General features: G+C 50.7%; 1 protein-coding gene across 1 annotated transcript in view; it reads left to right on the top strand.

The window, feature by feature from the left end:
- The window catches only part of ONECUT3 (one cut homeobox 3), a 92,267-nt gene extending 91,305 nt beyond the window's left edge, over positions 1-962 (top strand). The window contains exon 2 of the mRNA XM_030540515.1: positions 670-962. Coding sequence (XP_030396375.1) covers positions 670-962 — 293 coding nt within the window. The remainder of the gene's footprint in view (positions 1-669) is intronic.
- The last annotated feature ends 12,418 nt before the right edge of the window (positions 963-13,380 follow it).

The following is a 13,380-nucleotide window of genomic DNA, read 5'->3' as shown; positions in this document are numbered from 1 at the left end:
CTGGTGTGGGCCAGCAAACGTGAGCAGCCGTCACAGAAAGTCCATGTAGAAAATTTCAGCTGTTTCCTGCTGTTTTAAGTTGGCATCTGGGCTTAGGGGCAGAGCCACAGGTCTGAAGAGCCACTGGTTCACAGGTTTGTTGGTTGTCCAACTGAGGTCAGCAGAGACCAGCAGAAGCCAATGGAGAGCAACAGACGGTTTCCAGTGGGGCCTACTGGAACCCCTGCTATAGGGCTGTAAACTTGGCAGAGGATTGCATGCTTCCCTGTATTAGCCCCACTCAGGATTTAGGAATTAAGAGGTTCCAAATTGCCAGAGGGTGAAGAGGGCAAAATCAAGTCATGAGTTTCCTCCAATTCCAGCCCTGCTGCCAGAAGGAGATATTGGAGTGACCCATTAGGTGCAATCCAAGGGCTTCCATGTGGTCGCTTCCATGGCATGTCTTAGGCAGGTGGCCCCATCTCAAGAGACAGAGGCAATAGAGAGGAAGGAGAAGGAGACACCTTTGGCCCCATCTCAAGAGACGGAGGCAACAGAGAGGAAGAGAGAGATGGAGAGGTGGCAGAGAGGGATGGGCCTAAAGTGAGGGCGGAAGTAGTGAGAAAGGAGCGCTGGGCACCATGGGCCCGCACCCAATTAATGGCCGTGTTCTTTCTTTTGAACATCTAGCCTGCAAACGCAAAGAACAGGAGCAGCAGAAAGACAGGAACCTGCAGCCCAAGAAGCAGCGGCTGGTCTTCACGGACCTGCAGCGCCGCACCCTGATCGCGATCTTCAAGGAGAACAAGCGTCCCTCCAAGGAGATGCAGATGACCATCTCGCAACAGCTGGGCCTGGAGCTCAACACCGTCAGCAACTTCTTCATGAATGCCCGCCGGCGGTGCATGAACCGCTGGCAGGAGGATGCGGGTGCCAACCCTGGGGTTCCCTCATCTTCTACAAGCACTTTCTCCAAAGCATGACGCCCTTCTTCTGTCCCTCCCCGACCCCCAGCCACTCCCTCCTCACGACAAAGCCAACCCCATCTCACAACAAGCCACGCCAACCGTTGCCATTCAGGTGGGTGCTCTTGGGTGCTGCAGGGAAACCACCCCACCAAACCCATCATGCGGAGATGCTGCGACTTGCCCCCTGGGCCTTGGCTTAGTCCCGTGTCTCGCTGCCACGCACGAGCCCTGGAAGAAGCTCACTTCAAAGGGGAACCATTCGGAACAGGGCGGTTTCCTTCCCTTCAGAGCTCTGAGGAATCTCCCCCGATGGAGTGAGTGACCCCCAGGCCATTGGGGGAGAATGAGGGCTCCTGCTTTTTGCAGCGGAGGAGACTGTGCCCACCCCCGCCCCCCACACGCTGCCGCGTTTGCTGTGCTCGTCTTTCCATTGCACGTTATTGGCCTTTCCCATCCCCCTATAAGATACAAGATTTGAGGGGCGAGTTTCAGCCCTGCGCTCTCCACATTTTCAGTCCCTGAGCGTGTGTGTGTGTGGCGGGGGGATTTGAGGCATTCAGGCCCAGCCTGTCCAAGGCATGTAGTGCTGAGGTGCCTGATTCCCACTGATCTCAGTGACTGATTTCATCAGGAGTTTGGATCCAAGACCCTTCCCAAAACCCCACGAGGTACCTCTCTGCAGCTGTAGGCACCTGCGTACGTTAAAAAATCTGGCCCTTCGAGCCCAGGGGACGGGTGCCAGGGCACCTGGAGAGAGGATATGCTGAGATGTACACTTTAAAGGTAACTGAGCAGCCAAGGATGGGGAGAGGGTAGGTGCTCTCCTCCCTTTAAAGTGTTATTGCTCGCAGGGAGAGCAGGGCAGTGCTATCTAGCAGGGAAAGCGGTAGGACTCCTGGGTTCTAATCCCACTGCTGCTGCCTTGATGTAGGGCCCTTGGGAGAGTTCCCAAACTCTCCGTTCACCTCCAGCACCTGGGGTGCAAATGCTTTCTCGGGGACCAGAGGTTTAAGGGTGAATGTTTGCATCAAGAGCTTTCAAGACCCTGCGCTGGCCAGCGTGAGCGGAGCAAAACACTGGGGTGGTAGTCACAGGGGTTGCTTATTTCACACGAGCTAGCCCACTGCAAGCAGTAGCTCCCCCAGAGGGGCCAGGCACATCAGGATGAGACTGTAGGCTGTGAGGAAGAGATCGCCTCCTCCCCCCATTCACTCCATCCACCCCCACTTCGCAGCCAAGAGACCCCACACAGGGAAGATTATTTGATCTTCTGAGGAGGGCCCAAGAGCATCCATCATGGCCACCAGTCATGACGCCAGGTGCACAAAAGAGGTCCCCCAAAAAAGAAAGAAACCCCCCCAAGAGGAGATCCTTTTCTCCTAGGATTCCTTTCAAAGATATTCCACGCCCAAGGCAAAAGGTGGAGATGCTAACGTCACAACACTCCCCCAACCCCTGCTCACCTTGCTCCAAAAGCAGAGGGACTCGAGAGCCAGCGCAGGAGGCTGCTACGTTGAATTGCACTGTGTCACCTAGAGTTCAAGCAGGTCAAGAAGCACATTTTAGCGACATAAATCGGGTATTAAAATAATCCTTTGAAAAAACCCAAGAGGAAAGACTTCGCCTGAAGGATCTGCTCCTTCCTGGGGACTGAAGCGGTGAGGCCAGTCTGGCTCAGCCCATGATCTTCATCATTTTGGTTTATAAGCAAACCCAAACAAAGCTCTGTTTGACTGCTTTGTGTCTCTCCTCCCCACCCCCAACACATGCACTGGCTCCTCCGCCCCCTCCCTCCCCGCCCCTTTCCTCTTCACTGTTACCAAAGACGGAAAATCAAAATCGTCATGGAATCAACATTGGTGCACGGTAGAAAACCAAAAAATATGGATCCGTTTGATATATATATATACACACACACACACACACACGTTTCAAATGTTTTTGTGGTGTATATATATATATATATATATATATATACACACATTTATATAGAGCAGGGGAGAAATTGAAAAAAGAAAAATAAACAAAACAAGAATTAAATAAAAAAAAATGATAATAAGCTCACCTGAAACCCCCCCGGCAACTTGCGAAAGACAACAGATTTTTTTTTGTGCCAATTAGCAACCTGCCTTAAAACGAAATCCTAGTGAGATGGTACTAGCTTCAAAATGATTGTTTCCGCTGAGCTCTCAATGGTGACTCGTGCCATATACAAAGCAATCACAAGGGAAGACGATTAAGATCTGCTATCAACCAACTAACCCTCCCTTCCACATGCCTCCGTAAAAAACTCCAGTGCCTCCTTGGGGAGAGGAGGAGGCGTGGGAGGGGACAAGACGGGGGTGGGGAAAAGGGGAGGCTGCGCCCCACACTGGGAAAAAAAATTTTTTTAAAGGGACAATATTGAATTGATGCGGGTAAAACAGTACCATCTTTGATCTAGCGTTACGGTTTCTTCTATTCACTTTACTTTGAAAAATGATCTGTTGTGAAACAGCGAGGCACCTTGTTGAAAGATGGGGAAAATACCTAGCTATCTCTATAGATACAGCTATAGACACAAAAACGATAGAAAGAAAGAAAAAAAAGAAATAGACCTACAAAGAAAGAAATAACCGATTGGTATTAGTATTGTCCCCATAGGCTATCGGGACGCCTTGTGACAGTCACACCAAAGCAATCATTGGGAAAGGTGAGGTTGAGGCAAACCAAACACGGGGGGAAGGGAGGCTCAGATCGCTATGGTTCTGACCAAATCACACGTAACAATTGACTACTAGAAAAGCGCGAGCAAACGCGCGAGCAGGAGGGACAGAAGGCAAAGGCCAGGCGCCACATCACGTTCTGCCAACCAAAAGTGACCTGTCATGGAAAAGCCAATGTCGTTTCCCTCCCCCCTGCCACTGAGACTCCCCTAACGTTGTTTCTTCTTGTCTTGTCGTGAAGCGGTGACGGTGATGGATTCCTGAACCCCATCTAGTAGTATTCAAGGGCTGAGAAGCCAGGAAGGGGCCTTGGTTTGGGAAGTGACAAAAAAATTGAGTCAAGCAGGCCCCGAGGATGCAAAGACATTTCTAGTGAGAACCCGAGAATAAAGGCTACCTCACTTGAGTTTTCAATTTCTGTGATTTGAAAATCACGTCTGATACCAAAGATTTTGTTCCCCTTGTCTGGTCTGTGCTGGAAACGCCACTTTCCCAGCTACCTTTGCGACAGGTATATGAGTAAAACCTTCCCCCCTTTCCCTCCAGCCCTGTCCCAGCCTCCTGCTTATTTTCTGAGCCCTCCCGTGCAGCCCTGTCCAGCCCCTAGTAAGAAAGAGAGAGAGAACCGGATGATAGAGTGGTAGACGAGTGCCTTTTTCTTGTACCAAAGGTGTGTGGCTATTTCTTTTTCTTTTTTTTTTGTTTTTTGTTTTTTTTTTGTTTTGCTTCTTTACTTTTGTCCTAGAGACTATTACCTCAGCTCTCTAAGCAGATAGATTCTGGCAATTCTTGCAGCCTTTGAGTGTTGGGACAGAAAAATACCCCTCTGCACCCCATTTCTGCTCCTCATGGGCAGAACCCCCCCTTACCTCCCTTTCACCCTGAGCCACCCCCTTGCCCAAGGCATACCACTCCCCTACCCCCTTCGCCATCAACTCCCCCTCACGGATCCCAGGCCATGATCACCACCCCTTGTGCAGGCCTTAAGTCAAGGGATGAAATGGGAGCTGGGTCTGTTTGTGGCCCTCTTGTAGCCTGGCAGATGCCAAAGAGATGTAAGCGTGTTTCACTGTTAAAAATTCCCTTCCTCGTCCTCCTGTGTAGGACCGGGTGGTGCATTCCTTGGCCCCATCCCTGCTTTTCGCAGCATGGTCAGAGCCCAAGGAGGAGCAGATACAGAAGTTGGCAGGGTGAGGCTCCCAAATACCAAGGCTAAAGATAGAAAGAAAAGAAGGGAGGATGGGAAATTCTCTGCTCAGATCCATCCCATCCATGTTTTCACTGGGAGCCTCCATCTCATCCCAGAGGATGCTATACGGGACACTCGACCATCCTTCCAGCAGGACACTTAGCCTTTTGCCTTTAGCTTTCTTTGAACCTCTCTTTTAGAACATGGTCTGGAGCCATGAAATTCAGATCCTGAGCCCTAGTCTGTGGGTCAGGAGATCCCATCCAGGGTGTCCTCCAGTCCATGGCTGATAGGAACAATAGAAGCAAGATGGCACCAAACCTGGGAGGAGCGGAAGGGAAGTTGAGAATAAGCTCACCATTGCATGGGGACTGGGCAAGGCAATTCCACCCCTCGCCAGCCTGCCCCTGTTCCTCATAGAGTGCCATGCCCCCTGGCTGGTTGTCATCAGCCAGTCTCAATCACCAAAAATCTCCGGGTCGAAACACATGAGCCTCTCCTGCCTGAGCTAAACGACCCAGCCACCACTAGAGAGGGACAGAGATACTCACTTGTGACCTCACTGGACGCTCCAAGTGTACAAAATGGCGCACGCAGTATACAGGCAAGCGCTGAAGGGAGGACGATAATTTTACCCTAATATTTCTTAGCTCCATAGAAGAGCCACAGCAACAACACCCTGTTCTGGCCTTACCACCTGCCTCTTAAAGTGGCAGCACCTCCAGACCAAAAACAAACAAACAAAAAAAGAATCACAGCCCAGATTCGCAAAGGGGCCTCAGTCATTTGGGTATGTTATACTTTTTGGGGAGATGATCGGGCCAGACCCTGATCCCTGGTGTGTCATGCAAGAGGTCAGACTAGATAATGGTCCCTTCTGGGCTAAAAATCTAGGAGTCAACTAATGACACCAGCATAAATCCAGAGTAATTCTCCACTCACTTCAGGGGGTTTACACCAGGGTCAGCGAGATCGGAAGCCGGTTCTTAGACTTCAGCTGAGGTATTACTCACCAATGTACTAGATGGCACATAAAGGCATGTGGGGCTTGATTTTGTTCCCATGCACAGCGGTGCACATCAGGAGCAACTCCACTGGAGACACTGGTGCACGTGGGAGCAGAATCAATTCCAGAGTGTGCATCCACCAGGGTGAACAATGAGCATTTGCACAAGTTCAATATTCCCTGGAAAGTCACTTTCAGGGTGGTCCCCTCATTAAATTACCCCCTTTCACCCACATTTTGCATTGTGTGAATACCCTTGGAGACATGTTTCCATTACTTTCATTGGCCTCTGAGGATCACTCCCCGCTCCTCCCCCCGCTTTGACCAGTGAGTGAGAAATAATGTGTTACTCCCCCCTGTGGTGATATCAAAGATCTGCAGCACCAATTCTCACACTATCCCAGGTCACTTGTGACGAGGCAGGTCGTGTCCTCGCTAGTTTACTGTCTCAGGTCAGTTGCACGCATAGTTAGGATTTTACAGGTCTGTGGTTCCCAAAGTCACGTCCCCAATTTGTGGACACGTCGGCTTTGATTCACGAGAGCACTGCAGCAGAGGCGCTCAAATCTGCTGACTTCCAGTCAAAGTCAGTCACGGGCTTAAATGCTGCCCTGAACAGCAGCACCCTCCTGAACCGGTGCATTAAACTGAGTTCCAGCATGGCCCCAGAAAGAACTGGCTACCATTTGCATGGGGCCAGACTAGATCAGAAGAGAAACCTAGCTAGGGATCGAGAAGATGGTTTTTAAACATGGTCCTGCTAACTCTGTCTGGTTCAGCTGGGACCAGGTCTCCAAACCTCAGTTCTTAGCCCAGTGAAGAAGAGGCAAAGACCAAGGCTGAGATATTATCAAAGCAGCCTCACAGACTTCGATGCCCGTTCCCAATGACAGTAATGGCCGCTTTGAAAAAACACAGTCCAAAGCTAGTTTTCCCCTTGGCCCTCCCAAGCTAAAATGCAATAGGAAGCCCTCAAAATAGGCAGGTTGGGTGATCAGCCTTGTTAAGCCATCCACACCCAATACTTCCCCTACCCCACAAACACACAAGCCCTACAAATCCTTCCCCTCGCCCTACCCATCCCAGACCTCTCCTCCCCATCCCCCCACATGGCTTCTGCCCAATACCCACATGGCTTTTGATACCAAAGACATTTTTCCATGCATGGGAAAGCCCTTTTTAGACCCAGCACAGACCTTACAAGCCTTTGACAATGTTCTCTGAAATACCTCAAAATATGTAATGTATAGTTTATGTGATAAAAAAAAATTACTTAGCTAGTTTTTGGAATTTGTGACTTGAAGCTTTATACTGTTAAATTATAATTTTGCAGAAGACGGCATGTTCTTATTTCTTTGACGCGTTCAATGGGAGACATATTGAATGTTAAGGAAACGAAAGCTGGTTAGTTTCACGATATAAAAAGAGAGAGAGAGAGAGAGAAAGAGAGAGAGAGAGATTTTAAAAAAGGACCCGTGGAGTTTACAGATTTCATATTTAAACAAGTCCTTTTAAAAAAACAGAAAAACGAATACTGATCAGGATGATACCTTTGCGTTGGGATGTGTTACTTTTCTCTGAGTCGTGTCTTACGAGAGTATTTATTATATGTGTTCTGTGTTTTAATGTAATTTAAGAAGAAAAAAAGACAAAAAAAAGACAAGATGAAAATTTGATTTATGCATGAAAAATATACTCTTTCTTGAAGTAATGTAATAATTATTCGGGGGAGGGGGGAGGGGGGTACAATGTGCATTTTGTCCACCAGGTTTCATTTGACTCGGACTTCTCTGCATGGATCATGTTTTTCAAAATCATGCGCTCATGGGAGACGATTATTTCTTTAGTTTTCTTCTTCTCTTCCTTTCCTTTGTATATAATTGTGTTGTAACAACACCGGGGAGTTTAGAAGAAGCCTCTCCCCTACAGTGAGGGGTCGGGCGGGGGGGAATACTGATCGAGGATGGGGTTTGGACCGAGTAACAGGGCAGATCCTAGTGTCCAGCAAACAGGGTAAGAGTGTCTGGGGCACAAGGCGCATCCCATCATGGCAGTCCTATCCATCTGACCTCCCCACCTCCAAAAAAACACCCCCTACATTATCAAAGTTTTTCCTTGTAATCTTGAGTCACCTTGTTTTGTTTTAAGCAGATCTGTTTGCTCACTTCGTAGCAAATCACAAGTGTCTTTGTGCAGAAGAGAGCGAGAGAGACAATCAGTCACGATGACCCCTGCAGCTTGATCAGCAAGGCCCCTGCGCCCACTGAGACAAGGGAAACAGCCCAGCCTGGGCCCAAATCAATGAACACACCAGCAAATGGCCTCCCCTTTGTTTTAGCCACTTCGGCTCCGGTGCCAGGATCTAACCAGGCCAGGAAGACAATTGGGCTGAGATGTTTCAAAGCAACCTAGGTGATTTGGATGCTCAGATCCCATTAATTCCAAACCCCTTGGCAGCTTTAGAAACAAAGGGGGAAAAGAGGGTCCCCCAGTTCAGTGGGCTTGGAAAGCATTTCGATGCCTGGCCATGCACAGTTCCACTTTCATGCTCCAGGATGGACTAAAGAGCCAGTTTTAGTCTGTTGCGACAGGCTCGTACCGCACAATCAGAGCACCTGACACACTTTAATGCATTTATCCCTGTGATAGGCAGGGGCAGATGGGGAACCTAAGACATGGAGACTTGCCCAAAGTCACAGAGGAAGGGCCTGAACCTGGGTCTGCTAAGCTGTAGTTTCACACCCTTCTCCCTCGCTACCCCACTGTATTCTACTGAGGCTCCTATCCCGTGCCTGTTACATGGGGGTGGGGTGTACACCCATGCTAAATAGCTGTCTCATTACTCACACACACCAGGAATCACAACCTGGAGAGCTGGGTGGTTGTCTCTTTGTTGTGTTAAAGCTCATTACAATTGTCGCTATTTAAACCGATGGCTCATTTTGCCCTTAACTCAGGGTGAAATTCACACCCCTGTGCCAGCATATGACCTAGGGGATACTTAACTCCCTGTGAGGGATTCAGTGCATAACCCCGATCAGTTTCCCTTGCAAGAGACCCTGCCACTGCTGTTCTCTTTGGGGGTTCAGCACAGCACGTAAGCAGTGCTTGACTTTAAGCGGGTGGGTCATTGCATCAAAGTTACAGCCGAACACCTGCTTTGCTGGATCGGGTCTGACAACACTTGAGAGTGGACTGGGCCGTGGTGGGGCCTCACCCACTGCAGGGGTTGCTGAGGGAGATAGTTAACTTGCCCAGTCCTGCTAGCCAGGGGAAGGTTTTAAAAGGCTTAGGGAGAACCCACTTCCTATTCCAGCCATGGGGCAAAATATAACCAGCTCACTGTCCCCAAAATGTGCGCAGTGCAGCCTGCTTTGCCTGCCTTCCTCGTCCCGGTCTGTCCACCCAGCCCCACCTGTCCAAAGATGGGGGTGCAGGGTAGGAATATCCGGGGGCGTATGAAAAGAGGAAATAGCCACACCTGGAGGGGGGGGAAAGAGTATAACCTACCTCTTTCTGCTTCTCAAACACTACAAGAGCCAATGCCTTAAATGACACTTCCCCACCCTCTGCAGGCCCCTCTTCACCCCCACCCCTGAAGACAGTCCCTCTGCCCTGAGCTCATCTGAGCTAGATCTCAGCTTCTCTGCAGTCCACTGCGGCAAGCAACGTACAGCTCCTTCCCAGACTGGCACTAATTACAGCGCCCCTGTAGGCGCACGAGACAGCATCTCCGCCACCCACACTCTCCTTGGCCCTGCTGCCTTGTCTTGGCTCCTGTGCTGTGCCAGGCCCAGTGGGTTCTGCAGAACTCCGCAGTCCTGACTTCTACGGGTAGCAATGGCCTCTGGCCTGGGCAGCCTGGCCAGCCACACCTGTTGGGGCTGCCAATGGATTCTCATCATTGCTCTTTTCAACGCCAATTGTTTTCCCTCCCAGCCGCCCCGCTCACTGGAGTAACTCTCCCTTCGCTGCAGTGGGGTTGCTCCGGCTTTACGCCAGTGTAAATGAGATCAGAAGCTTCCCTTGGTGCCCACAGGGTCTGGGCCTATTGGCCAAAAGGGCGAGTGGCAAACTTTTCTCAGGGCCAAAGGGAACAGCTTTGCCTTCTATTTGCAGTCTCCAGTGATTCCTACCGCTGCTCCCCGTAGTGGCAGGAGCTGCCTTCCTGCCACCTTGGCCTCACGTTATTTCTTTGCTTATTAGCAGCTCTTGTGGCAGGAAAGGGGTTTGCTATCCCCTGGCTGGGCAAGATAGGGGAACCTAAGACATGGAAACACATGGCAGGAAGAGGCAGTTCACTGGCCCACATGGGGTTAAGGAAGCTAGCTGAATTCCTTCAAACGGGGACTCCTTTAGCAACCCCAGCCCAGCAAGCAACTCTCCACCGGCCTTGATGCAGCCTGGAGGATCCAGGATCGGTGCCTACTGGGTTTGCCTTTCTGGCAAATTGCCTAGCGCCATCCACAGAGCGGGCACGGATGCTCAGCACTGGATTGCAGCATGAGAGACTGGCCCGGTCCTGGTCCATCCAGCTCTTGGGTTCTTTAAGTGGCGGGGGGGTGGGGGAGATCCCCAGATTCCTCCCCCCCACCTGCACCAGCACCTTCTCCAAGCACAGGGCTTTCCCCCAGATCTCATTATCACTTCAGTCCACATTTCCATCCGCAGGACGTCCTCACCTACAGTGCACACAAGGAGTCATCTCCGAGGTCACTGAGATGCCAGCTGCTGGGCAAGAGAAGGGCAGGAATCTTGTGTCCAGAGTTGCTTGGGACACTCCCGGCCCAATCCGTCCTTCCTGGAGCAGGGGAGCTTCCCTGGCATTGCCTAAACATGGGTCCTTTTGGGATCTTAGTCCAAGCTCACATCGCTGCCCGAGAGCTTGTTTCCACAGCCTGGCACCCAGCAAGCGGCCCCAACAAAGCGGAGTGACGGGCGCAAGGGGGGTTTTTGCAGACGTGCTCAGCTGCGGCGCCTTAATTCCGCGCCCATGCGAGTTGACTGGCTTGACTCGGGTGGGCGCCGGAGGAGCCGAACGCCGAGCAGGTCGGCAAGTCTGGCATCTGTCTCTCTCCCCTCTTGCAGCAAGTGTTCCTGCCTTTGCCTGGGGGAGGGGAGGTTGACTCACAGATGGTAAACCAAACCCGGCACCAGTGCCCTGCTGTCTCCCACAGGGTCCCCTTGGCGCTGCCGGCTGCCCAGACAGTCACCAAAATGGCTTGAGGAACAACCTTTCACAATACCAAAGATTTTTCCATACAGGGAACGACAATCCTAGCTGTGTCCTAATGACAATTCTCTCAACCAGAGGTGTCCCTGAAGAACATTTTTGTACTGTGGGAAGCAGACGCAAGCTCTGGACCCTGTGGGGCAGCCCTGGGAAGTGCAATGGCCGGTGATTAGCATTTGATCGTTCCTGGAGGTGGAATTCTGCTGCCGAGCCACCTGTGGCTTCCCGTTGCTCAGACACTGTCCCTCCTTCCCAGCTAGTTGTATCCAGGATTACAAGGCGAGGGTGCAATGCAGTAAGGGGCACTAGTGATTTCTAAACCTGCCACCCGTACTGGGTTGAGAGCCGGGAGACTTGGGGTCTGTTTCTGGCTCTCCCCACTGGCCTCCGGGCAAGTCATTTCCCTGCTCCACTCCCCAGCTCTCCACCGTAAAATGGAGTGAATGTGTGCAGTGCTTTGAGATCTAGGGATGAAAAGTGCTCAGTGAGGGAAGAGCCAAGTGTTGCTGAGACTGGGATCCCCATCCAGACCCTTGGAGAGCAAGCAGCTGGTGCAACATGCTAGATCAATCCCCATATACCTGGAGGATGGGTGGAATGTGGAATTCTAGGGGTGAAATCCTGGCCCCACTAAAACTCAAGCCACTGCTTGCAATGGGGAAGGGGGACAGGATTTTACCCTATGCAGCATTCTAATTCAGTGTCTGGGGGCTGGAGCACTCTTCCCATAGCTGGAATTGAGTGGGGTTTGCTTTTGATCAGCTAATCCCTAATTTCCAAAATTGCAAGGTTTGTCCCTTTCTGGTCCGATCTGCCCATGCTAGGTGTCTATGGAAGAGTGTCTAGTCTGCTTTGATTTGGGCCAACTTTTTGCAGCGAAGAGGTTTTTAGTAGAAAAATGGGGTCTTGTGAGAAACTTTTTGTGTGTGGGGGCGGGACATGTCATTTTTGACATTAAAAATATGCAATGAAACATTTTGAAAGGAAAGTCAATTTTTTTTTTTAATTTTCAAAATTGTTCATTTCAAAATGGTGCGGGAAAAAACACCCCATTTTCATAGGGTTTTTTTCCTTCTCTCCTCTCCGTAACAGTGGGGAGTGGGGAAAGGTTGGGGTGGGGGATGCAAAAATGTGAAATGAAATTTTTTAAAAGGAAACAAAAAATGTTGTTTTGTTTAAAACGAAAAAGTGAAAACTGCCAAACAAAATAACACCTGTTTTCTTTTGAAAAGGTTCTAAGTTCCCCTAGGTCATCCCATTCAATTCTACCCATGTCATGCCCGTCTGACAACTGTTTTGTGACCATGAGTTTGCTAGTTCTCAGTCCAGCTCCCTAGGGGAAGAAACTCCCTAGCAGAAAGGCAGGGGGACTTGAGGGGTCCTCAAGTCAACAGGGTCCTGGATCACGTGCCTAATTTCAAGCACCTGAGTAAATGGGACAAGGAATGTGCTTAAAGTTAAGCATCTTGCTGAAGCGGGACCAAAATGCGTGACTGCGCTTGGTATCCCAGGCCCTCAATTCAGCAGAGCATTTGAGTCCCAGCCTAGTTGCTGGGATCTGGCCCACAGAGAGGAGCTCTGAGCCTTTGTAGGGCCCCGGGAAGTAGGGGGATGAGTCAAAGACACTTCTGGAGACCCCTGATTCCAGCAGAGAGTCAAACGCGCATCTCCAGCAGAGCAGGGGATCCTGACACTTGCTGAGCATGTTTGAATCTCCCCAGCAATCCAGCAAAAAAAGCCCTGGTGCCTTCCCAGAGGACGCAACGTTCCCCATCCCTCATGTCTGTCATTTTGCATGTTGTTCCTGGGCCTGGCACACGTGTTGCTGAGGGAGGTGTAGCTCAAAAGCTTTGGGGGTCTGGCCTTTGGCTGACGGTTGTTTTAAGGGGCTTGGCCGACACCCCCACCCATGTAGCTGTTTGCTCTCAGTAGGTCTCGGGCAGTTCTTGGGCAGTTCCAGCTGATGCTGGCATCTACCATGCAGCTACCATGAAAATTAGACTCAGGATCATTGGGCACCTTCCAGAGTAGCACTTCTCAGCCACGGGATCCAGGTCGTAGGTAGAGGGTGCAGAGCAGGGAACCCAGGCAGGAAATGAAAACCAGGAATCATTTTCACTTCAGAGCCTGCAAAAGCAGGGAAAACGGCCACTGGATGTGGTGGGAAGCATGGACTCCCTTTTGGGCATTCATTCTCAGGCACATTGCTTCACCACGCCGTGCCTCAGTTTCCCCACCTATAATATGGGGATCGTGATCATTCCTCTGCCTGCCAGCGAGAGTGAGGCTTAATTTGTTGA

The sequence above is a fragment of the Gopherus evgoodei genome, chromosome 22 (assembly GCF_007399415.2).
Source record: "Gopherus evgoodei ecotype Sinaloan lineage chromosome 22, rGopEvg1_v1.p, whole genome shotgun sequence".
In the NCBI taxonomy this organism is placed as follows: Eukaryota; Metazoa; Chordata; order Testudines; family Testudinidae; genus Gopherus; species Gopherus evgoodei.
This window is presented reverse-complemented; position numbering and strand designations above follow the sequence as displayed.